At 39.4% G+C, this 25,366-nt stretch overlaps 2 protein-coding genes across 4 annotated transcripts in view; one reads left to right on the top strand and one right to left on the bottom strand.

Moving 5' to 3' along the window:
• Positions 1-8,886, bottom strand: part of LOC126480723 (kinesin-like protein Klp10A) — a 327,696-nt gene extending 318,810 nt beyond the window's left edge. For 2 of the 3 annotated variants that reach the window (XM_050103985.1, XM_050103986.1), the window contains exon 1: positions 8,578-8,886. In XM_050103985.1, coding sequence (XP_049959942.1) covers positions 8,578-8,638 — 61 coding nt within the window. In that variant the 5' untranslated portion in view covers positions 8,639-8,886. The remainder of the gene's footprint in view (positions 1-8,577) is intronic. The other variant, XM_050103987.1, reaches the window with a different exon arrangement.
• A 629-nt stretch (positions 8,887-9,515) lies between these two features.
• The window catches only part of LOC126480857 (pleckstrin homology domain-containing family J member 1-like), a 51,629-nt gene continuing 35,778 nt past the window's right edge, over positions 9,516-25,366 (top strand). The window contains exons 1-2 of the mRNA XM_050104225.1: positions 9,516-9,990; positions 19,080-19,165. Coding sequence (XP_049960182.1) covers positions 9,885-9,990; positions 19,080-19,165 — 192 coding nt within the window. The 5' untranslated portion in view covers positions 9,516-9,884. The remainder of the gene's footprint in view (positions 9,991-19,079; positions 19,166-25,366) is intronic.

The following is a 25,366-nucleotide window of genomic DNA, read 5'->3' as shown; positions in this document are numbered from 1 at the left end:
AAAGGTGGCAACATTTCTTGGTTTTTTGGCCACAAAAAGTTGCTCGGAGGGTTCTTGAGGTAAAAAACTGATTCAACGTACTCTCAACTATATTCACACGATAAACAATCTTCTACCTCATTTTCTGCAACCAAAGAGACTATTGTGACGCTGATACTGGACTAATTAGTACATTCGTAGTACTGCTATTGTCTTACAGTAATGATTTCACTTTGTCTCTTCCCGACCTTTACCCAGCCATTTCCCTTTTTTATTCACCAGGCAATTTGCCCAGATTACCGTAAGTAGCTCAAGTGATCATTAACGCCACGAAATAAAAGCACATCGACAAACCATATAAATGCAGTATCCCATTGATTTATTTCTGGAATAATTGTTTTTTACTTGACTCGTCTCTAAACAGGAAAAACCAAGAACTGAAATTTGAGATTATTATAAATCGGATCCTTTCACTTGACTACCTTTTTTGCCAAGTACATAAACACGCCGGTATTCCCACAACATTTCACTGCTGGCGATGTTTTTAGTTATTTAACCATGATATATGTCAGCGTACACAAGGAATTCATGCTGCTAACGGGCGGGTCGCGAGATTATAGAAAAGAAAAAAATATGAACTAAAAAATTGGTCAATTAACTGAAACGATGGCATATGCTATTATAAATATGACTGCATCAGTACATGATACTGCATTTATAACAATTTCTCAATACCAAATTAAGAACAATTTTATTAGTGGCTTCCTTGGGAATGGCTTGTAGAGGAAAGTTTTCGAAGGAGGGTTTAATATTTGAAATAGATACAGTTCTTTTTCCATGCTTAGTTGAGGTTTGTATTTTGTCTTCAAAAAATCCAACGCAGTAAAACCGATTTCGCAAAAGATAGGTTGAAACGGTAATATACAAAATGCTCTTGCTTTCAGTGCAGAAAACTTCTCAACCATTTCCTTAGTAAAAAAGTGCTTTATTACTAAACTGTCTTTATTTCGCCTCTTGTCATGAAGTCTATGAAGACCTCTGGGAGCGTTTTCGCCCGCTGTCTTCCAGGGCCATCGATTCTGGTTTTGTCAACGTAGTTAATCTGTGTTGTGAAATAGCAATAAATTTACTTATTATCAGTAATCTTTCAGGTTTGTACCTTTATAGTCAAAATGGCCAAAACATATAACCGTGTGAGGAAGGGGAAGGGGAGCGATGAAAATGACAGAAAATGGGGTCGCAAATAAAGAAAGTTGGAGAAACACTGCCTTAATCCTTTCAGACCTGCATTTCTGGAGAAAGGAACATTTTTCTAATGTGGTGATCCTCTTAGGTGATTATTAAATGATTGTAGATGCAGGATTTACACAAAATTATGTGCCCGTTTTCAAAATGAACTTCGTACAGTCAGTTTCATGTCATGGACAAAAATAATTACGAAATATTGTCTACTGTAATAAATAAAATGATTAATAATTGACATGCCAAATAACAATAACAGTATTCAAATATTAAGTGGAATATAAAAAAACCACATCCGCATATTTCGGTGGTCACGAGCTGATGGGCATTGCAACACTGACATGCTGATATTTTCGTAGTAACACCAAACAGTTGGAAGCAATTTCACATGATGAAAATTGTTGAGCATTCATTCACAAATGTGTATCTCAGGTTTCCCCTGGGGAAAAATATTTCTGTTGCAGCTAAGACACAGTAAAATTCAAGTACACAATTTTTGCCAGACGTTCAAAAAGGGTTAAGGTAATCGACGATGGCATCGTCTGTAGAGCCAGATTCGCATTCGCCTAGAATTCTAAGAAACCACACCACTTGGCCAGGAGGTTGCCTTAAGATTTGAATTACATCTCACCCAGTCATTAACATAATGTTTTAGAAGTCCTGATGTTTTAATCGTTCTGTGATTTCACTGACACTACGATGCGGCCCTCTCCTGTGCCAATCTTATCTCCGAGTAGCACTTGCAACCTACGTCAATTATCTGCTGGATGGCTTCCAATCTCTGTCTTCCCTTAAAGTTTTTACCCTCTATAGCTCCTTTAGTGCCATGGACTTTATTCCCTGATGTCTTAACCGGTGTTCTATCATCCTGCCCCTTTTCTTGTCAGTGCTTTCGATACTACATTCCTTTCCTCGCCGATTCTCTGGAGAACCTCACCTTATCAGAGAGCCTAATTTTCATAATGTTGCTGTAGCACATCTCAAATGCGTCGGTCATTTTCTGTTCCAGTTTTCTCACAATCCATGTTTCACTACCATACAATGCTGTGCTCCAACAAATTTAGGTCTACGTTTGATACTAGTAGACCTCTCTCGGCTACGAATGTCCTTTTTTTTGCCAGTGCTAGTGTGCATTTTATGTCCCTTCGCTCCGTCCATCATGAATTTATTATTTTGCTGCTCAGATAATGCATTTCCTTGACTTCGTCTACTCTGTGCTCCCGGTTCCGATAATTTTTTCGGTGTTCTCATTTCTGCTACTTCTCATTACTTTTGTCTTTCTTCGATTTATCCTCAGTCCACATTCTGCACCCATTAGACTTATTCCATTCAACAGATCCTGTAATTATTCTTCACTTTCTCTTAATACGGCAATGTCATCAGCGGATCGATTTGATATCCTTCAACTTGAATTTTGTCCGCCCCTGGTAGCTGAGTGGTCAGCGCGACAGACTGTCCTAACTAACGGCCCGGGTTCGATTCCCGGCGGGGTCGGAGATTTTCTCCGCTCAGGGACTGGGTGTTGGCCTTATCATTTCATCCCCATCGACACGCAAGTCGCCGAAGTGGCGTCAACTCTAAAGACTTCCACCAGGCGAACGGTCCACCCCGATGGGAGGCCCTAGCTACACGGCATTTACATTTTACCTAGAATTTTAATCACACACTCAAACCTTTATTTCTGCCATTGTTTCTTGGATGAATAAAGTGAACAGTACGGAGGAGAGAGACATCCCTGTCTCTCACTCTTTTTTTAATGCGAGCACTTCGTTCTTGGCCTTTCACTCTTATTGTTCCCTCTTGGTTCTTGTACATATTATTATCCGTCTTTCTCTACAGCTTACCCCTACTTAAAACATCCTGAATCATTTTACACTGCCGAACGCTTTCTCCAGGTCTTTTTCTTCAGTCTTGCTTCCAGAATCAACTGCAACGTCAGAGCTGCCTCTCGTGCCTTTACCTGTTCTAAATGCAGACTGATAATCTAACAGACCAATTTTCCACTCTTCTGTATATTATTCTTGTCGGCAATTTGGATGCATGAGCTGTTAAGCTAACTGTGTGATAATTCTAGCACTTGTCGGAATTATGTGGATGATGATTTTCCGAAAGTCAGACGGTATATCGCCAGACACTTTCTACACACCAATGTGAATAGTCGTTTTATTGCCACTTTCCGCAACGATTTTTGAAATTCTGATGCAATGTTATCTATCCCTTCTGCCTTATTTGCTCTTGTGTCTTCCAAAGCTCTTTTAAATTCCGATTCTAATACTGGATCCCCTGTCTCTTCTGTATCGACTCCTGTTTCTTCTACTTTCACGCCATTCGACAAGTCTTCCCCCTCAGAGTCAGTCAATGTTCTTTTTCCACCTATCCGCTATCGTCTTCATTTAACAGTAGGATTCCCTTTGCGCTCTCAATGTTACCGCCCTTAATTTCACGGAAGGTTGTTTTTACTTTTCTATACGCAAAGTCAGTCCTTCCGACAATCGTTTCTTTACATTTCTCACGCAACCATTTCGCCATAGCTTCCCTGCACTTCCTATTTACTTCATTCCTAAGTGAATTGTAGCCCTGTATTCCTCAATTTCCCTAAAAATTTTTGTACTACTTTCGTCGATCAGCATTTCTTCTATTATCCATAGTTTCTTCGCAGTCACTTTGCACGGGCCTATATTTTTAATTCAGACTTCAGTGATTGCCCATTTCAGAGAGGTCCGTTCCCCTTCAACAGAACTGCCTACTGAGGTACTCATAGCAGTATGTACAGCCTTACAGAAGATCAAGCGTATCTCTTCATTCCTTAGTATTTCCGTATCCCATTTCTCCCTGACTAGTCTCTTAAACTTCATCCTACTCTTCATCATGGGAGAGCGATTGATTGTTACTAGGAAAACAAGCTACAGAAACAGGCCTTTCTGTGACCGATTTCTTGAAAAATCAGTTAAAGACATTTTTTTCATTTGCTCAGTATAGGCCTAGTAGTGAACGAACCAACAAAAGCGTTTTATTACCACCCTAATTTTCACTGGTGTTGTCAAAAAGTCTTCAGTAGAGAAGAATATAGCAACAAAGGTAGGTAGTAATAGGATAATACGCCGCTTACGTCACGATACTCTTACTCTATTCGATTACACATTCTGTGTGTAGTGACAGTAAATGTTAACTGAATACTATGTCCGTGCTTGTCTGGACCCAGTGCATTAGATGTGCACTTTGGCTAAGGTTGACTGTAAGGGGAGAATGGAATCTCAACGGCACATGTAGGTTTTCGTTCACATTTTCCGAATATCATAGTTAAATGTTTGTGGCTGCCTTGTGCATAGACCAAGTACTCGCCCGATGACAAGAAGAATTTGCTCTCTGCAGCATAATTTATACATTATGTCGCGTTTTTACGCAAAAATTATGAATCACTACGCAGTTGCAGTGGTGGGTTTTCAAGGCGTATATTCAAAGTAATATGCCAGATGCTGAGAGCTTTTCAACAGTCAAATGATGCATCCACCTAATTTGAATTACCATTGTTGTTGTCCTCAAGAGCCACAATAAGCCACCTCAGTCGGAAAGGTGTCAGTGACTTGTGGAAGCAATACGACCGAAGCCTTTCGCCATAGACAGAAAATTAAAATGTGCTACCAGATGACCAATCTTTTATATATTCTGCATGCTATCTCGAAGGTACAGCATGATCAGAAGCAGCAGTGTTTACACAACTTTGAGGTACTTAAGAAGCCTGAAAGGAGTGTCGTCATCCATGTATGCATCAGCCACGTTGACGCACAAAACGGACGAACGTTTGCAATCCATCACGAAAGCGTGCACAGTGAGGGGTGCCGTAACACATGCGATTGCCATCTACTCACGCGGCGTCAGAACACGCCAAATCCAACCGGAAGAACTTAAAAAGACACCGTCCCTACGGGAGTGGATCCCAGCTCCCACAGTTCATGGTATCTATACGGTTTGTACTGCTACATATAGTTTAATATACGTCTTGCTGGAATGTACATTTACCACTGAATCGCACGATTGCCTCCAAAATAAAAAAAAAGAAACAATACAAACAAATCTCAAACACTCCTGAATGTGCGCAGTAACCATGGCCAATCACAGGTTTTGTGCAAGACACAGCACGAAATTTTTCTTCCAAAGCTATTCTTGTTAGAAGAGCGATCAGAATATCACTAAATTAAAAGTTATGCCAAAGCTACAGTCACTAAAATCAAAAGACAATCATACACAAAATCCCGTAATTGGTATCTGAAAGAATATTTTATAAGATACAGCTGCAGGGTCCTATAAAACGTTATATACAGGGATTTTAATTTCTTGACATGGAATTTATGAAACAGGTCAAGAGTTATTCTTTGAAGAAAATTAGTATTGATCTCTCGACAGCTTACTCATTAACGAAGCAGTTTATATTTTCTGGTAGGTTTTAACAGCATAGTTAACCTCTCTTGCCAGTGGCGGGCGGGATTGTTTAACAAATCATCACTGGCGCTTTTTACTTTCACGCTGTGGAGCACAGCTCGCGTTTCCGCCCTCATTTCGTGGACAGTGTTACAGTAACTAAGTGCATTTACTGAACAGATCTCAACGATCCACTCCATCACAATTTGGATGCAAGCTGGAACAAAAACGTAAAATTGTAAACGCCACATAATTATAATAAAATGAAAGGATTATAGGAGACCAAACCACCGATCTGTCATAAGACCAGAAATTCAATGTTTATATAGCTTCTTTCAGACAGCGACGACTGCTGAGATGATCAGACGCATCTACATTTTTCCATTAGCCATGAAAGGTCAGTGCCTTACAAATTACACCAACATCCCGAGGCAACTGCTCGATGGAAAAGGCAAATTTACTGATCTTTACCTATTCCACGACTTAGCACAGAACATAATTGTGACTAAGCAGCAGAGGTCAGAATAAAGATTCAGTTTTAGTTTACCACTCTGCACTATTTTTTCAACATAATTTCACTTAACACATGGTTTGGAAGTTTTATTCCCTTTATGCAAATAAATTTATAACTGTACCACCTGCTCAATGCCTTTTTCGCCTCTTCAAGTTACCGACAATATTACAACATGTACTTTAATCTACGATCAACATCAAATGAAATTTTAACTTCCCGTTGGCGACGAAAGCATTAGGCCTAAATCAGTTGATCGCAGAAAGTCTGCAAAAGAGTCCACGATCATTACAGCATTACAAACAACAAAAGCTCATGTTGAACGTGAAAGTAAAATGACCATATGCTATTGAAAGGTACGATAGCAAAAGACGGGAGAGGACTTAAGTCGTTAAGGAACAGCGGAAACTGTAATAGGAAGAGGCAGAGGATTTTAACCATATCGCACCGAGAACCGTCCACCCCAACGCGTCATTTCTGAAGTAGACCTAGTGAATTACGATGGAGGACTGGACTTGCGCCGCCCCCCGCCCATTCAGCACAGATATTTTCGATCACACCCTGACCAGAGAACTGTTAATAGACGTACACAGCAGTGGCCCTCTCTTTCACGTTCCGTACTTCATGTACGACATATGTCCATAACATAATATACATTTTCTGAATTCTCGTTGCAGTTTACCTATCAAATGGAAAGCACGTCGCGTTCAAATATGGTGCAAACGTAAATAATGGCTACGCTACACGTAAATCTATTACCATTAGTTTTATTTGGCATTCTCAACCAAAATACCACCGTTCAACCTAACCTAGTCCTCGGGCTACGGTGCAGATCAGACTGCCACCACAACCAAGATTTCAGGGGAGGTGGGTGGGCGTGCGGCGGCGATATCACATTCGAGCGCAGTTTCTCTTCTTATAAATTTGCCCACCCTCCATATTCAACTGCACAGGCAACAGGAAGAAAAAATCCACTAAACCACCGCCACAAGTACAACTTAAGAACGACGTTAGAAACCTTTCAATTACAGTACCCAGATGTAAATATAAACATAGCTGAGGAGCACCCAAGGGCTGTCATCCAAGCCAGCGCTTACAGACAAGCACTTCGTTAAATATTAGTGAGTGGTGAGGCGGACAATTCATACTATTATTATGAAGGAAGGGCGACGAAATTTAGATATCTGGTTAAAATGTAGTTAGCGAAGTAGAAGCCTTACTATATCCATACCAAACTGATACACATTATATACAAGTTACTTCAATAATAAAAAAAAAAAAACACGGGATCTTTAGGGACTGACGTATAACGGCACAGGTGCCGGTTATATCCCGAAGACACAAGTTTAGTCAGTTACGAAGCAGATGAAAAGTATGCGTCATGAAAAAATAAATTTATGAAATTAACAACAAAAATCTACGACCCTACACGCTGAAGTTATTCACATCTCTGTCACTTTTTCTAAGGATGCTGTAGGCCTACTGAAGTTTTAAGTACGACAGGAAGCGTCACTCTAAATTTTCCCATAACATGAATTAAAATTGGTTGCCAACGTACTTAAACGGTTAGTGACACCAGACAAATATCTAAATCACTCACGTTCTCTTTGGCACAGAAATCATTCGTTCCAATTTATATTATTTCAATGGCGTGCGAAGTGAACAGCAACTCTTTCTTAAATTCCTACCCGAAATGGAATTAACAGGTGCACTACAAGGATAAATTTGAGTGCTTCAGAATATAACAGGAAACTTGTTATAGTACAGAGTTTACTCAGAGATTCACTTGTACAACGCAAACATGTTTTATTTCATTGAACTGTTACAACGCAAAAATTCTTGTACTTCGCACATTTCATGACTTTCGGGAGACATAGTTTCCTGCAAAAAATGGAACAAAAAGCTTTGAGTTGTATGTACACTTGGGCTCTTTAATTCTTAATCAAATCGCGTCGAATATTATGATCGCAGCAGTTATCTATCTTGCCCATCAGAAAGATGTGCGATTAATTTCACCTTTTTCTATTAATATTTGAAATGTCACTTGGGAAAACCGTGATTCATCACTTCACACTGACCAAAAACAAAATCTATACCTTTGGGCACAGAGACCATACGGAACTGAAATTCCAGTTCCAACACATTCGCAAGGAAGCATAATATGACATTCTGGAATCAATTACATAGAAAAAATGGTTACTGAATTATCTTGAGCCTAAACTTCATATTTGGGCACCTTTGTTTTCCAACTATAAACGCGAAAATTATGTAATTAATATATATTATACTTTAAGGTAGTGTAAAGCCAGAAAAAAAGAGTAAAGAACACTCTAGTAAGAAGACTTGTTTCAGCTCTGTAGGAAGATGCATTCTTCGTAAAGCATGTTGCGTCTAGTATATTATTACTGGTCACAAATAACACTCACCATCAGTTCGCTGAATGTCAACAGCAGTGCCAGCACTAATTCCATATAGTTCGTCTTCCATTTTCACAGAGTATATGCCACTACGCTTATTTTAAAACTACATTCACATCACCACTTCACCGGTTTCAATGTGCCTCAGCAACTATGAACTGCTGCAGATCAAAATGACAGTTATACCAAAGATCATAAACACACAGTACAATCTCCACTTTCAAATTTGGCAGGAAGTCACAAGCACAATATACGAAAAGTTGAAATCATTAGGTCCACAAATAACGGAACTCTAAAAAATGGCTTGCTCCTGAAGTCAAAGCACATAAAAGTAATATCCTTTATTTCGTTCCGGCGAAGAAATAGCGGCCACCGACCCTAACTAAATCCAATGCACTTCAGTGCATGATCGCAGGTAAAAGAAGCGTAACTATCGGCGGGCAATTTGAAAAGAGGGTAGGTTCCACGGCCAATTACAATTGTTACATGTTATAACTTCTGACGCAAACGTAAACAGTTTAAAACTCAGACTCTCTGGAAATATGAGCCTACGTTTCAGAGCGCCATTGCATTTCTACAATATCGTTGGAATAATAGAACTTCATAACATATTATGTTGTACAGAAATAGAAATTACTTTATTGAATTTATTTTGCTGTGGATTCTTTCTTTTTAGGCCATATTAATATGAAGAGTCAAGCATCCACAGTTCACCTTTTCAAATGTAGGGAACGTAACATATGTAGCAGATTTTCTTGAGCACTAAAAAATACTGATTGTTTCAAATATCATACTGTTGTGTATAGGTAAAAAATACTGATTATTGCAAGTATCATGCTATTGTGTATTGATGAAATAGTAAAATAAATTGTCCCACTGTAAATGGCCATAATTGCCAGGGCTGTGTTTGTTTTTTTCTTCTGTCTCAGCACGAATCAAAGATAATAGAACAAAGCTCTAAGTGCAAAGTAGTTCAATTAACACCAGAAGGGAGAAAATTTTGTTGTATGACATTTTGAAGATAAAAGTAGGGAGAGACATGGCTGCGTGATATACATTTTTAATATCCCCATCTTATCCCCACTGTAATTACGTAATATGTCAAGAGTTTGTGGTTAGGAGGGCGTCGCTGATAACTGCGATGTCAGTTTTGCGTTAGAAACCCATCTGCAGTGATGCAAAGTGAAGATGTTTACTCGCGAAAATTTTATGATAGGGAATGGAGAGTTAAGTAGCAGTTCTGTGTGACAGTTCATAAAGCCAACCGAATATTGGGCACGATAATTCCTTACGTTAGTGCGTCATTAACTTGTATTATGCGGTTTAACGACAAAGAGTTAGTTGATGTTGGAACAGGACCAGCGGAATTAGAAGGTAGACTCAATCATCGTCGTGCGACGACCGGCAATTTTAATCAGTCAGGTGTGTATAACTTCACTGACAGATATACGTGTTATTTGCAGCAACAATACGCTCGTAGATTTCAAACTGCTACCCAATGATAATAAGTGGTAACTTGTGGTTTTTGTTACAAATAACTGTAATAAACTGTGGGCAAGCTGCGGCAATTGTATTAGTACCAATCACATTAGTATTAATCATATCAATAACAGTTACTGTTATTGGGCTTTGCATAGGCCTAGAATCATTTAGTTGTAAGGCACTTTGATTATTTTAAGTATTACATCTCCAGTGAAGAGTGGTGCTGTTTTGTTTCATTTGTTATTCTCTTGAGTCACCGCTTCAGAAGTTTGCTGTGGAAATGTAGGCATAATTAATGGATCGAAAAATGTTTTTAGGGAAAACTTGTCAATTGAGGATGCTGTAGTCTTGGTATTCAAATACACTTTTCAACTGTAAGGCAGAGGCTTTTCTGAGGTCATTTTTCTGTGATCCAGGGAAAGATTTTGATTATATAGAGCATACACATTTCTTGAAGAAAAAAAAAATTACTTATGTGATGTTAGACAACAGCCTCAAGCTATTAAAATCATATCTACTGAACAATAATCAAGTTGTCTGTGTTAACAAAGAAATGTCCAGCAGTGAACAAGTTAAGGTAACTTTTCCACGGGAACCTGTACTGGGCATCCTCTTGCTAACAATAATTAATTAGCTACAATCATTTATTAAATCCAATACAGTACTGTATGTAAACAATTCACATTAGCAATGATACCAGTAGCATTAAAACTTTTGTTGCAGACATTGGCTGAACCATTCTATTGGTTTAAAGCAAATGTGTTTTTGCTGAATGGAAGATGAACTAGTCACGTAGTTTTCAGCCTAAAGCACTAGCTTCCGCTAGTTGATCAAATTAATGTTAAGTTTTTGGAGGACAGTGTGCAAACTGCAGAATTCATGCAAACCCGTATCGCCAAACAGCAGTGCGGTGCACATAATATTCAGTTCACATAGGTCAGATTTTTTCCCCATATGTTAATGATTGGCTGAGCCCACAGTACATGTATTCTACTTCATGGGTATCAGACGTATATAATAATTATAGTGAGGTGGCAGAAGGCAATATGGGAAGGAGTAGATTTATGTAAATAAGATCACAGTGCTAGGAAGCCACCATCAAACCCACTCCCTCCGATAAAGTGGAATGACAGTTGCTTACCAGGCTGAAAGAGAGAGATGAAGCAATATAGTGCAAAACTGGGCCTAAAAAATGTGTGTCTGTATGTCATTAGAGCAAGATTCTGAACTGAGTGAGAATATCAAAAGGAAATATGGACACAAATAGATTAAGGTTATTCAAGAAATGTTTATTTCAGACTTGGCAGTATTATTTTTGTCTGGTGCACTCACATGTGGACAACACCATGTCGTGCCTGACATGAGGGAGAACACTTTATTGTTGGAGTTTAATGGAATAATGCAGAATTGTTGTATTTGTTGATTAGTTTGCTGGATTTCTGTCTCCCTCACCAGCATACAAACACAGGACAGCTCAGGTGCAAGTGAACACCTCCTGACATACACAAAGACATCGAGGACCAGCTATAACAGTGGTGGGCCATCTTGGCTCAGGAGAGTATACAGTGGCTTTGACACTGTTTCCAACCAAATCAGTGCATGAACCCAAGCCAGATGATGTGGAACACTATACTGATAAGTGGGCTCCTACTGCCAAGTTTTGTAATCAATGAAATAATGACGCGTGCTTTCTCTAACCGTGAAGTTTCATTTCAGTTCTTCAACACTTCTCAGTGCTTCACTTTATTGCCATGCAGTGTATGTAGGCACCACTGTAGACTAGGGTGGAATGTAATGTGTTCGAAAATACTGTGTGCACTGGCAAATGTGTTTACATGTCCTTTGTAAACAGAGCTATTCATAATTTCTGGTCAGTGGAGATCACAACAATGTTATGTGTGAAAATAGTCCAGACCACAAATCCAGGCAGATGTTATGGAGACATCAAGCTAACACGGTGACAAAACTGAGTAAGATGGCAGTCAATCCACATCACGGTTGCGCAATTAGTCCAGTATCATGTTTTTGAGACATTAAGACACAGAAGCCCTTTTTTAAATTCTTTGTTAGCTCCTCGCACATTGAGGGATTCATCCATTGACCCCAATTTTCTCTACAATATTCTGACCCAACTACAGGCACTATACCAGCTTCACTTGTGCTATCCAATAATCCTATAAAACCTGTAAGAGTTTATGACGTCGTATCTCATCTGCATGGTATCTCGGGGCTTTCGTAATTTTGAGACAATGCCGCATGATGTCAAGACTGTAAACCCTAGCAGTCATTTGGTGTCATACCTCTGCTTAAACTTACGAAACTGACTAGTTCCCATTAACTATGTCTCTGGGGGTTACATTATTTCCAGATTACATATTGTAATATTCCTGACTTAGAATTAATAACTATAAGTCCTACAGGTTAGCTGCCCTTAAATACTGGTATGCATGTTGCTCAAATCATCCTTAATTGTCCTAAAATGTTCACTCCATTCTGTCCTAAAAGAGAGAGAGAGAGAGAGAGAGAGAGAGAGAGAGAGAGAGAGAGAGAGAGAGAGAGAGAGAGAGGGCGGGGGGGGGGGGGGGGAAGAAGAAGAAGACCAACATTACAGCTACTCAGCGTATCCTTAAAACATTATTTGGGGAACACAAGGTTTCCATCACCACTTGGTGTACATGGCACACTACATTATGCAACTCAGTGCACACGGTGGAGTGTCCACATAAATTGCACTGGCTCCACATTACAGGTGTTACCAATCCAGCCCTGGGACCTTTACTGAATACTGCAATAGTATGTATCCTTATGAATGGTGGGCTCCATGTGGTTCCCAAGTTGTGCAGTGACCGTAAACCATAAAATACCAAATATGCAGCAACCAGCCGCAAAATCATGTTTTATTTATTCACTTTTCCAAATCAGATTTCAACTGATTAACAGCCATCATCGGTGCTTTCAACAAATGTGTCCTGAGAAGTAATTCTGTCTGAAGCAGAGGTCAAACATGGCCCAAAATTGGACTGTGGAAGCATAGTTTACTCCTGCTTGACCATCTATTCTTTGGCGCCTCGACTCTGTCCAACATCATGGATTGCGTGTAGCGTCTGGAGCTTTTTACACCAGCCCTGGGGAAAGCCTTTTACTGAGACTGCTGAACCTCTGCTGTCCAATCGGCGAGCTGTCCTTCTGAGTCGTTATGCTAGCTATCTGTCTTCCATGCCTGCTAATCTGGCCCATGACCTTTTTTTTTTTCGACACCTCCTTGGATTTAGGGTATACCGGCCGCCCTTCCTCTCTACTACCACCGGGAGTCCGCATTCGTCAACTACTACTTTCTTTTTCCTTCCACTTTCCTAAAACTTTCTCGACAACTGGGGGTACAGCACCGCCTTGGCTCTGCCCCTGGACCTGCCTGCTCCGTGACCTTTGTCGGCTTCCCAAGGATGGTACCCCTGCTCTCATTTATCGTCGGGCATTTGCTGCTCTGTGCACACAAATGGAGGATGCCACATTTATTTACACTGACTGCTCAAAAATATCATTTGGTGTTGGGAGTACCTACATTGTTGGCAACACCCCTAATAGATTTTGGCTTCCTAACCAGTGTTCGGTTTTTACTGTGGAGCTTTATGCTGTTCTCCAGGCTGTCCAATACATCCGTTGCCATCAGCGGATACAGTATATTATATGCTCAGATTTGCTCAGCTCTCTCCTCAGTCTCCAAGCTCTTTACCCTGTCCACCCTCTGGTCCACCGGATTCAGGACTGCCTCCATTTACTCCACTTGGGGGGGGGGGGGGGGTGTCTCTGTGGCATTCTTCTGGATCCCAGAACACATTGGTATCCGTGAAAACGAGGTGGCCAATATAGCGGCCAAGGCTGCAGTCTCTCTTCCTCAGCCTGCTGTTCGCATGGTTCCCTTCGCTGATCTACAGAGTGTTCTATACTGCCGCATTGTTCTTTTCTGGCACGCACATTGGTCTACACTTCCCCATAATAAATTGCAGGACGTGAAAGCTCTTTCCTGTGCTTGGACCTCTTCCTGCCAAACTGGTCGTCGGGAGAAGGTAATTTTAACAAGACCCCGGGTAGGGCACTGTCTTTTTAGCCATTGACATCTTTTAAGTGGCGATCCTCCCCGCTTTGTTCCCATTGCTCTCAACTATGGACGGTGCGTCACCTTTTACTTCAGTGCCCCTATTTTACTCCGCTATGCGCCTGATATATCTTCCATTTAAGCAGATGACATGCTCTCAGCCAATCGCGTCCTCGAGTTTATCAGTGTCAGATGACGTCGGTCATTTGAAGCTCTTTTTTGGGGCAAACAACCCCTCCTCCTGTAGTGGTTTTCTAAGCTTTCCTTCTGTTTTTTAATTTCCCCACTTTTTGAGTTCCGCTCCCGTTGCTGCTGATTTCATCCATAGAGTATGTCTGGGATATAGTTAGTGGGCAACCACTGTTTGCAAACACTCAAGCACAGGAAATTTTCCGTAAACATAACTACACCCTCTCTTTTTTCCACGCCCCGATGTTTAGGGTCTCTCATTGCAGCAAGTGAGGACATTGAATATATAGAATTCATAGGTGAAGATGAGCTCTGCATTGATCTGTGTACTCTCACATACCTAATCTGTGGGTTAAATGTTGTTTTTCTTACGTTTGTCTTTCCAGATGCAATTTTCATAGTTTGTACTTGATACTGAAAAAAATAAGTGGTTACATTGACAAAAACACAGCATGATATTAATTGTTGGGGTTCTAAGGACCTAATCTGTACAGTGCTTGACAGTAAAAAACATTTAAACCATGACAGGCCCACTATGTGGTGTTTTTGGGAATTTGACCAGAGTACAAGAGCTGAACTTTAAAAATACAAAGAGAAATGCAGGGCTGTTTAGGTCCTATGCATGTTCAGTAAGTTTCTGTAAAATTACAGAAAGTACATGTAAATAGAAATGGGTATGGTAAAGTTCATACCGAAGCAAAGAGAGTATAAATGCTGCAACCTCAGCCATCCCTATATTTTCATATAACTGGACTAGAATATACAATAGTGTGATGGGAAACAGACTATTTTACATGACCCGTTAGCTTGCATTTTGCTATAGAACATGCTTTTCAGCACCAGTGACTCTTATAAGATTAGGGAAACAAATTAAGAATATAGTAATGAGCTGAATGAATTATAGGAAGATGATCATGATATTGAGCAATAAGGAAGAGGGGCAGAAGATCACAGTGCATATCATGGTCAAATGTTTGTGGACCACAATAAAATGACAAATTTATTGGTTGTGTTCATGTGAAGCTTGAGGAGATCATCATGGAAAGAGCTGAAGAGACACATTGTTATTAGTGGAAGCAGATAAAACTTCCCCAAGAAGAAAGAGATACTGAAGAGAGAGATTTTTTGCTTGATTACTTAAGCGACCTACTCTTTCTAACCCCTGTTATCGACATTTAGCTAAGAGTCATTACTATTAACAGGAGTCTGCAGGGACAGATACATTTTTTTTGGGGGGGGGGGGGGGGGGGAGTTGGGGGAGGGGGGTACAAGGATAAGGATTACATGTGCAGTGAGTTTCCTCCTCTATATCCAACCATTCCTCACCGTTCATCACTGATGCAATATCTTGATGGATATGCATCAGGGTCAGTCCATTTAAATGATCTTCTATCATCCAGCTGTAAGGATATACCTTCCGATGGTGTAAAGTTGAGAAAGATCTCTCTGCTGTGCTGGTTGTTACCAGACTTGTACGCAACAACTGACACAAAATTGTAATATTTGACAGTGCTTTTTTGTGGGCTTCTACTGGAGACTTTTTTGTGTTTTCATCCCCCTTTTTTTAAAAAAAAAAAATTGTAGCTCTCCCTTCAAAGCTACAAAACACTTTGCAAACATGTTCTGTTTCTTTATGACTAAAGTTTGTGATGGCAGTTTTGGTACATGGCAGATTTTTGTAGCTGAGTTCTGGGGAGCCTTAACAAATGCTCAAGGAAAATCTATAAACACTGACAGACAGTAATACTCTGCTATTGGCTGTCTGAATATTGGGTCTGTTGGTCTGTTCAAAGCATAGTTGTATATTCCTACATAAACAGAGTGGAATCTGTAAAGATTTACAAAAATTATCCATCGATTGGTGATGATATCTATTTATATATTGAACTAGGCTTTACCCACAGCTTTGTTCGCTTATTGTTAGTATTGTTATGATGAGTAAGCAGCACAGCTCGCAATGTGTGCTGTCCCCTCCATTGCCCCATCATACAAAGTCAGATATAATAAGTTTAATGTCTTTCTATGACTATGGTTTCACAACTCTGATGTGAGTGCATAGATTTTAATACATATTTTTTTATTTATTTAAGGCTAGTTTAATCAGAATTGCCACGACACATGGTTGATGAAAGTTTGTTCAGCCATTCAAAGGTAATCTGCTATATAACTAGGAGTTCACTGGCAGCAAAATGCAGCCTAATCAGTATGTGATACATAATTTGATGACATACTAAAATTTAGATCTCAAAAAATCAACAACAAAAAAAAAAAATTGCGAAAACGTATGTTTATCTTTTATGGTTCATCCATAGTCACCATTCTTTTGATGTCTTTCGGATTTGCTGCACTGGATGCAATCAAAAGACAATGGTGGTGATTAAGAGTGAACTGTAAAAGATAAATATATGCTCTCAATGACTTTTGTGTAGATCTTTTTGAGATCTACAGCAATGCACTTTCCAATTTGACATAGATGTCATTGCGTGTGCGAAATTTTGTAAAAGAGTGTATTGCCAATGAACTTTTATCAACCTTGAGTCACTGTTATCGACTTTTATCAAGTCTCCCTACTTTCACATTTGTAATATTGGTCCTTATGGATTAACCACGTTGCTTTTCAAGACGAAGTAAAGTGTTGTATTGTGACTGAAATACACTAGTTCCTGATAAAAATGCCAGACAGGACACAAGGCACATAGAACAAAAAATGTTCTGACTGTAAGAACCTGATGATGATGGAAAAGTGAAACATGTCACTTCAAATAAAGCTATTTATAGTAATAGTTCATGACAGTAAAATTTCTTAGCAACTAGGAAAATAATCCAGACGAGATCAAATATTTACCAAAAATATCTGAATGTGTGAGCCTGAACACAGCCCGGTTAAAAATTTTTTCATGAACTAAAAGATTTACTTTTACTTGCATAGCAAGTGAAACTTACACGATAGTTCATTTATCTGCTATGCAATCATGAAATGATAGTGACATATTCTATTGTACTTCTATCTTATCACAAAAAAGGAACAAGAAACAATGAACTGGGGAGGAGGCATGTGGCCCCATCCTGCTCCCTCCTGTACTAACTCTTAGCAGTAAGAGATGGTCAACCACTGTCAAATGAAGGAAGTGTTCAGGAATAAGTTGGCCTTTAAACAATGTGTTGAAAATTATAGCTCAGCTGGACAGCTTCATACTCTTTCCTGACCAGTCCAATGCACTGAATAAATTGTTTGTAATTATGTACATGCTGTTCATGGGACCAATGTGAAAATATCTGAAGTTTGAGATTCAGCGAAGATCTTGAAAACTTACTCAAACGATTGAGGAACAGACCATTAACAAACAAAAGAAGTCACCAGGATTGACATCACATAACTGCAACACTTCCACTGCTGGTGAAATCAAATGAATAAGCAATACTCTTCATCAATGGAGTGTTATTTTGATTTGGCTCCTCTCGTGTTGTACCATGGTACTGTGGCACAGGGATATAAACATGTATTACGACTGCTCGCATGTACCCAGGAAAAAACAAACAAAATCAATTGGATAACTTTTTGGAGGGTAATAATTGAAATTTTGACTTGTCCAGGTAAATATATTTGTTTAAGGTTTAAGAATTAAGAATGTCTGTATCCCAGCTGTTAATGAGTCGGGCTCTCTCTCTCTCTCTCTCTCTCTCTCTCTCTCTCTCTCTCTCTCTTGTTGCAAAGTCAGCCCTTGTTCACACTCTATATACTTGGTCTTCAGTTACAGTTGCTCTCTGTTCTGAGGAGTGGAATGAAGTTTATGAAGGGCATGAAAGAATTAGACAACAAATAGCTGAAACATTGTAGGACAGAAGAATCAGTGAAGTATTTGACTTACATATTTTGAATGGGAAGCAGAATCTACTATTTTCATGTATTAATATTTTCACAGTGTCACTGTGGCACAAAGTATATTGCCAGACAGTTTACTTTTAATGCTTCCATATTTTTTCATATACTTTTCCATAGGTTTATTTTACTAATATTCTGAAACTTCAAGAAATATCTTCAGTTCTCACAACTGGGTCATATATATTGTGCATGTGATTAGTTTTTATGGAGGTACAAGGTATCATATTCAAGACAAGTAATTGCATCTTCTTACTCATAAGACACTCCACCTCTGTAGCATAGGGATAGTGTTACCGCCTACCATGCCAGGGGCCCGGGTTCACTTCCCGGCAGGGGACTGGGTGTTGGGTGTCCATCATTGACTCGCAAGTCACCGATGTGGCGTCACCTAAAAAGGACTTGCAATACGGCGGCCGAACTCCCCCGAATGGGGCCTCTCGGCCAACAAAGCCAGATCATTTCCACTCACAGGACAACATATTCAGCCACATGTAGCCCATCACAGTCCTGTTTGTTCATGATTCAGAGGCATATTGTTAAAAGAAATTTTCCAGTTGCAGAGAATGATGTATTCAGTCCACAGTCATAAAAATATTGTTGCCAGTTGTGTTCCAATTCACAGATATAGTAATATTATACCACAACCCTTGCATTTGAGTCAACTTAAAAAAAAATCTCTATTTTATTCAAAAGTATGCTGAAAATTTGTCAATATTTGCACTTCCCTTCTATTCCATTTTGGTTATTTACGTTACTGTGCTGTTTTATTCTGGTTCATGTATTCACATGTCTCTTTATTGTGAAATTACTATGTGTGTAATTATTTACAGTTTTTTTAAAATAATTATTTTCATGTTGTAGGTTTCAAAGAACGATGGTTCAAGCTAAAATCTAACCTACTGTTTTACTTTCGGATTAATGAACTTGGAAAAATTGATTATAAAGAGGTAACTTCATCTATCATACTGAAATTATTTTTAAACTACCAAATTGCTTGTGAAACAACTATAATCAGCTGAAAATTATTATATGTTTATGTAAACTGGCAGAATGCTGTGCGGTTGTTTTCTAATTTATGAATTACTGGTTAAATTAATTATAAATTGAAGCAACAGGGGAAAGGTAAACAGGGAGGGTAGCAAATAAGATACCCTCCCTGTTTACCTTTCACCTGTTGCTTCATAACCTGGGTTGTGAGTAACTGAATCCACTTTTCCTTCTCCCCCCCCCCCCTCCCCCCCCCCCCCCTTCCCTGACGAAGGAACAAAGTTCCGAAAGCTAGGATAAAAATTTTGTGTTCTGTTTTGTGTATCTATTTGCTATACTGAGCTGAGGTAAGTACTGGCCAGCCCCTCTATCTCACTATATGGAAAATGTGCAACTAAAGAAAGGGGAACTAAAGCAGTTATGTAATGTTAATGATTTTTGAAAGTGTGTTGGGAACAGCAGTGGTCTATATCTTATTTCAATGAAAATGATCAGTTGTAATCACAAATGAAGTTTTATTTCTGGAGACCGGTTTCAGTCTTAGTAGACAATTTCCAGACCAGTATATGACTATGAAATATTGTATAAAATTTCTGTGAGAGAGATCAGGAATTACACAGTGATTCACTTGATGCAGCAACCAATACACAGTAAAATTACAAAAGTAGAATACAAAATTTATCGCCATTGGTGACTCATTTATACAATGAATTAGCATTCACATGGTATTGATCAGTTGATGACTAGTGTCTCCCAGCATATGCAGCACCCTGCTCACCATATATGAATGTTACCTGTGGATATAAATTTTGTATTCTACTTTAGTAACCTTATTGTGTACTTTCGCTGAATCATTGTGTAATTCCTGACCTCTATCATAGGAATTTTATGTAAAACTTAAGTTTCATGCACGGGTCTAAAGATGGTCCACTAAGACTGTCACCAGAAATAAAACATCATTTGTGGTCATGAATGAGTATTGCCATTACAATTATGCAACACTTTTCACATCCAATCTGTCATCTAGAAATTTCATGGTTTAATCTGTTACTAAATTTTGTGGTAAGCTAGATATTAAGTTTTATCAAATGGTGTAATTTTCGTACACTACATTAACTATTTCCTTTCCTTGCATATACTATGAATTTTTCTGTAATACGAGAAAGCTACAATTTATTTACAAAATGCACACATATTGCTGCTCCATCTTTCTTCTCTCTTTTCCACCTCCTGTAAGGCCTGTCAAGCAATAGATTCATATCATTAGATGTAGCAGTGTGTGTTGATTACATAACCTAGTGAATCCAAAGAAATAAATAATTTCATATAAGAATATTGTAAAGTTTCTTATTGACTGGTGATGATGTAGAACCTGCCTAACACCAATGTAATACTAAAGGAATAATGTAAATACCTTTGTCTAAAAAAAATTGCCTATTTCAAATATGAGAACTTCAAAAAGTTTTCTCAAGTGCACTATTTTGTACACACTTGACACCAGTGTGTTTACAGATGTAGTGTTCCAGTAGTTGCAGTAGACTTAAAGGCATTAGTCTGGATCATATAACTTAGCAGTGCCTGTTGTGGTGTCACCGCCAGACACCACACTTGCTAGGTGTTGCCACTATCAGTGATTGCAGACCGAGCGCTGCCACACGGCAGGTCTAGAGAGACTTACTAGCACTCGCCCCAGTTGTACGGACGACGTAGCTAGCGATGCACACTGTCGAAGCCTCGCTCATTTGCAGAGCAGATAGTTAGAATAGCCTTCAGCTAAGTCAATGGCTACGACCTAGCGGGGCGCCATTACCAGTTACTATTGATACTATGAATAATGTACCGTCAAGAGCGACGTTCACCATTTATGGATTAAAGTTAAGTATTCCACCAGCTACGTCCGTTTTTTCTAAATTCTAATTTCCTTGTCCTGTTCCAGACCTCACGCCAGCCTGCGTGAGCTAAAACGCGTGCCTTTCGGCTTCCTCTAGTAAAACGGTGTTGGCTCTCCTGCCAACCCACAACACCTGTCATGTTTGTAATTAATTATGTGACACTGGAATTATCCCGGTGGTTTAATATATGTGGTATTCAATGACGTATTATATCAAAGAAATTTAGTATCAACACATAGTTTTCCACAGTCTCATCTCATTAGAACCCTTCTGGATGTCGTGTCACAGCCTAATAAAAAATATGTACAATATCAAAATATCTTCCTTTTTGGTTATGTTGCAGCAGCCTTCTTCAGGCTGTAGACAGGTTTTGCTGGAGATGCTTACCTTTATACAGGGTATTCAGAAATTCCCATTACAAACTTCTAGGCCTTGTATGAGGTGGTATTCAAAAAGAAGAACCAGAATAATTTTTTAAAAGCTATACATTTTCAAATTATTTACAAAATAACCTTATCCCATTCAAAATACTCTCCATGGTGCTCCCACTGTTCGAAACAGTTTTTGTAGCCATCTTTAGAAATGGCTGACAGCTCCACCAGCATGAAAAACAAGAATGGAGGCAGGTCAGGCATATAAGGTGCATGGGACAGTGGAACCATGCCATTTTTAGCCAAGAATAATCTCTGAGAGATGGCTGCATGTGCAGGAGTGTTGTCGTGGTGGAAGAACCAGTCTCCTGTTTGCCACAGATTGGGTCTTTTTTGATTAACACTGTTGCACAATCTTCTAAAAACTTTCAAATAAAAGGTTTGATTGACGGTCTGACCTGGGGAACAGACGCTGAATGTACTATGCCCTTGGCATCAATCAACATGTTTCCATTTTGAAATCAAACAAACTACTCGTACACTTGAGTGTACTAAGTAAGCTGTTTTCAACATTAAAACAGTTTCAGCAGCATTTTTACCAAGTAGAAAACAAAATTTCACAGCTGTACATTGTTCACTTAAATTTTCCATCATAAATAAGGGAACAAGAACAAAACAGCAGTAGCTAAAAACAGTCACTGCAGATGAACAAAACAAGCCATGTCGACAACACAGGTGACACCGAACTGGCAACGAGTTGCGCTATACATGCCTAGCGGCAGGAATGCGTACTACACAAGCATGACCCAATACGTCACTCGTTTTACAGTTACAATTATTAATAGCCAAAGAAATTGTTTGTGTACTCGTTGACAGGTTCTCTTCAATGTGGTGCATTGTGACCTCTTCTATTTAGGATATGTGGCGTCTCCTTGGAGCCCCACAGTCACGCTTACTGATAACGGAGGTACCCTTTCTCGAAGCCATTGCATAATTGTGGTGGAAAGAGTATCCAGAGGAGTCAGGCATTGTGGGGAACAATATGTATGAAGACGACAAGCAGCTTTTCCTTTGCCATGAGCTTCACCATTCATAGTTATGAGGTCAGTGTATTATGCAAACATGTACTCGACAGTGTTGTTCTAACACTCAGACGCATGAGTGAGGCTTGAACTAGGTCAGATACGTCTAATGACATTAGCTTATCTGATGTAACCATCCCCTACTATGACTGCCCTGTCACATACATACCTAACAAACATGTTTTCAAGTGACACTGGAACAGAAATGGTACATTTCTGGACATGGGTTCGTATTCAATATATTGTATACTTACTCTGCTTTACAAGTCCTAGTGGTTTGTAAAGGGAAGGGAATTTCCGGACACCCTGTGTGTTGCATCTGTAATGGTATTGTAAGACCACCAACTTCAATGTTCTACATTTTTATTGGTTCTAAAATATAACAAGTTTGCCATAGAATGGAGGGAGGGAATATACAGGAGAACATTCCTGGAATTCATGGTGTGCTGATAATTGATAACCTATAGTGAATCTATGAACATCAAGATCTCAGATGGAAACCCAGTTCTAAGCAAAGAAGGGAAAGCAGAAAGGTGGAAGGAGTATATAGAGGGTCTATACAAGGGCGATGTACTTGAGGACAATATTATGGAAATGGAAGAGGATGTAGATGAAGATGAATTGGGAGATACGATACTGCGTAAAGAGTTTGACAGAGCACTGAAAGACCTAAGTCGAAACAAGGCCCCTGGAGTAGACAACATTCCATTGGAACTACTGACGGCCTCAGGAGAGCCAGTCCTGACAACTCTACCATCTGGTGAGCAAGATGTATGAGACAGGCAAAATACCCTCAGACTTCAAGAAGAATATAATAATTCCAATCCCAAAGAAAGCAGGTGTTGACAGATCTGAAAATTACCGAACAATCAGTTTAGTAAGCCACAGCTGCAAAATACTAACACAAATTCTTTACAGACGAATGGAAAAACTAGTAGAAGCCGACCTCGGGGAAGATCAGTTTGGATTCCGTAGAAATACTGGAACACGTGAGGCAATACTGACCTTATGACTTATCTTAGAAGAAAGATAAAGGAAAGGCAAACCTACGTTTCTAGCATTTGTAGACTTAGAGAAAGCTTTTGACAATGTTGACTGGAATAGTCTCTTTCAAATTCTAAAGGTGGCAGGGGTAAAATACAGGGAGCGAAAGGCTATTTACAATTTGTACAGAAACCAGATGGCAGTTATAAGAGTCGAGGGGTATGAAAGGGAAGCAGTGGTTGGGAAGGGAGTGAGACAGGGTTGTAGCCTATCCCCGATGTTCAATCTGTATATTGAGTAAGCAGTAAAGGAAACAAAAGAAAAATTCGGAGTAGGTATTAAAATCCACGGAGAAGTAATAAAAACTTTGAGGTTCGCTGATGATATTGTAATTCTGTCAGAGACAACAAAGGACTTGCAAGAGCAGTTGACTGGAATGGATAGCGTCTTGAAAGGAGGATATCAGATGAACATCAACAAAAGCAAAACGAGGATAATGGAATGTAGTCGAATTAAGTCGAGTGATGCTGAGGGAATTAGGTTAGGAAATGAGACACTTAAAGTACTAAAGGAGTTTTGCTATTTGGGGAGCAAAATAACTGATGATGGTCGAAGTAGAGAGGATATAAAATGTAGACTGGCAATGGCAAGGAAAGTGCTTCTGAAGAAGAGAAATTTGTTAACATCGAGTATAGATTTAAGTGTCAGGAAGTCATTTCTGAAAGTATTTGTATGGAGTGTAGCCATGTATGGGAGTGAAACATGGACGATAAATAGTTTGGACAAGAAGAGAATAGAAGCTTTCGAAATGTGGTGCTACAGAAGAATGCTGAAGATTTGGTGGGTAGATCACATAACTAATGAGAAAGTATTGAATAGGATTGGGTAGAAGAGAAGTTTGTGGCACAACTTGACCAGAAGAAGGGATCGGTTGGTAGGACATGTTCTGAGGCATCAAGGGATCACCAATTTAGTATTGGAGGGCAGTGTGGAGGGTAAAAATTGTAGAGGGAGACCAAGAGATGAATACACTAAGCAGATTCAGAAGGATGCAGGTTGCAGTAGGTACTGGGAGATGAAGAAGCTGGCACAGAATAGAGTAGCATGGAGAGCTGCATCAAACCAGTCTCAGGACTGAAGACCACAACAACAACAACATTGTGAATCTGTGACAAACTTCCAAGATCATGTTATCCTGCTGTTTGTTACAGAAATATGACCTCTACAGTTTCTTTAATCACACAGATATTTGACAACACTGTTATACAGTGACAACATGTGTCCCCCTTTTAATGGGATTGGTAGAATCTAGCATGTCAGGAGTCTGTTGCCATTCCCACTGTTATTGCGTTTTTAGGCTGTGACAGGATTTTATTTGCCTTTATTACCTTATGACGATCCATTCACAATTACACACAGGGTTCCTGATTCTTTGCAGGCTGCCCACAACTGCAGTAGTGTTCTGCTGTCACCAATTTATTGTGCTGCTCCAATTAAAAATACCATTCGTGTTCTGCTGTGTAGGCACCAACAGGCGTTCTTGTTTCCCCTGTTCAAGTGTCACCTCAGTCACAATATATTTCATACATGCTTATACTGGTGAGAACTTTTACAGCATCTTGAGTGGATCCTATCAAATTTTGAATCTTGTGGCCACTACTGAATACTGGTTTAATGTCTTCACAGCAAAACACATTGCTGCCTCGTTTGCTGATGCTCTTGACATGCTTGCGACTGAGGGTTGATACTACATTTCATTTTCTCTGGCTTTCTTTCTGCTGAACTTTGTGTCCCTTACTATTATACTGTTTTATCCAGTACCATCGAAGGTC

This window comes from Schistocerca serialis, chromosome 5 (genome assembly GCF_023864345.2).
Source record: "Schistocerca serialis cubense isolate TAMUIC-IGC-003099 chromosome 5, iqSchSeri2.2, whole genome shotgun sequence".
Classification (NCBI taxonomy): Eukaryota; Metazoa; Arthropoda; class Insecta; order Orthoptera; family Acrididae; genus Schistocerca; species Schistocerca serialis.
The sequence above is the reverse complement of the archived record's forward strand: the minus strand, read 5'-3'. Positions and strand labels throughout refer to the sequence as shown.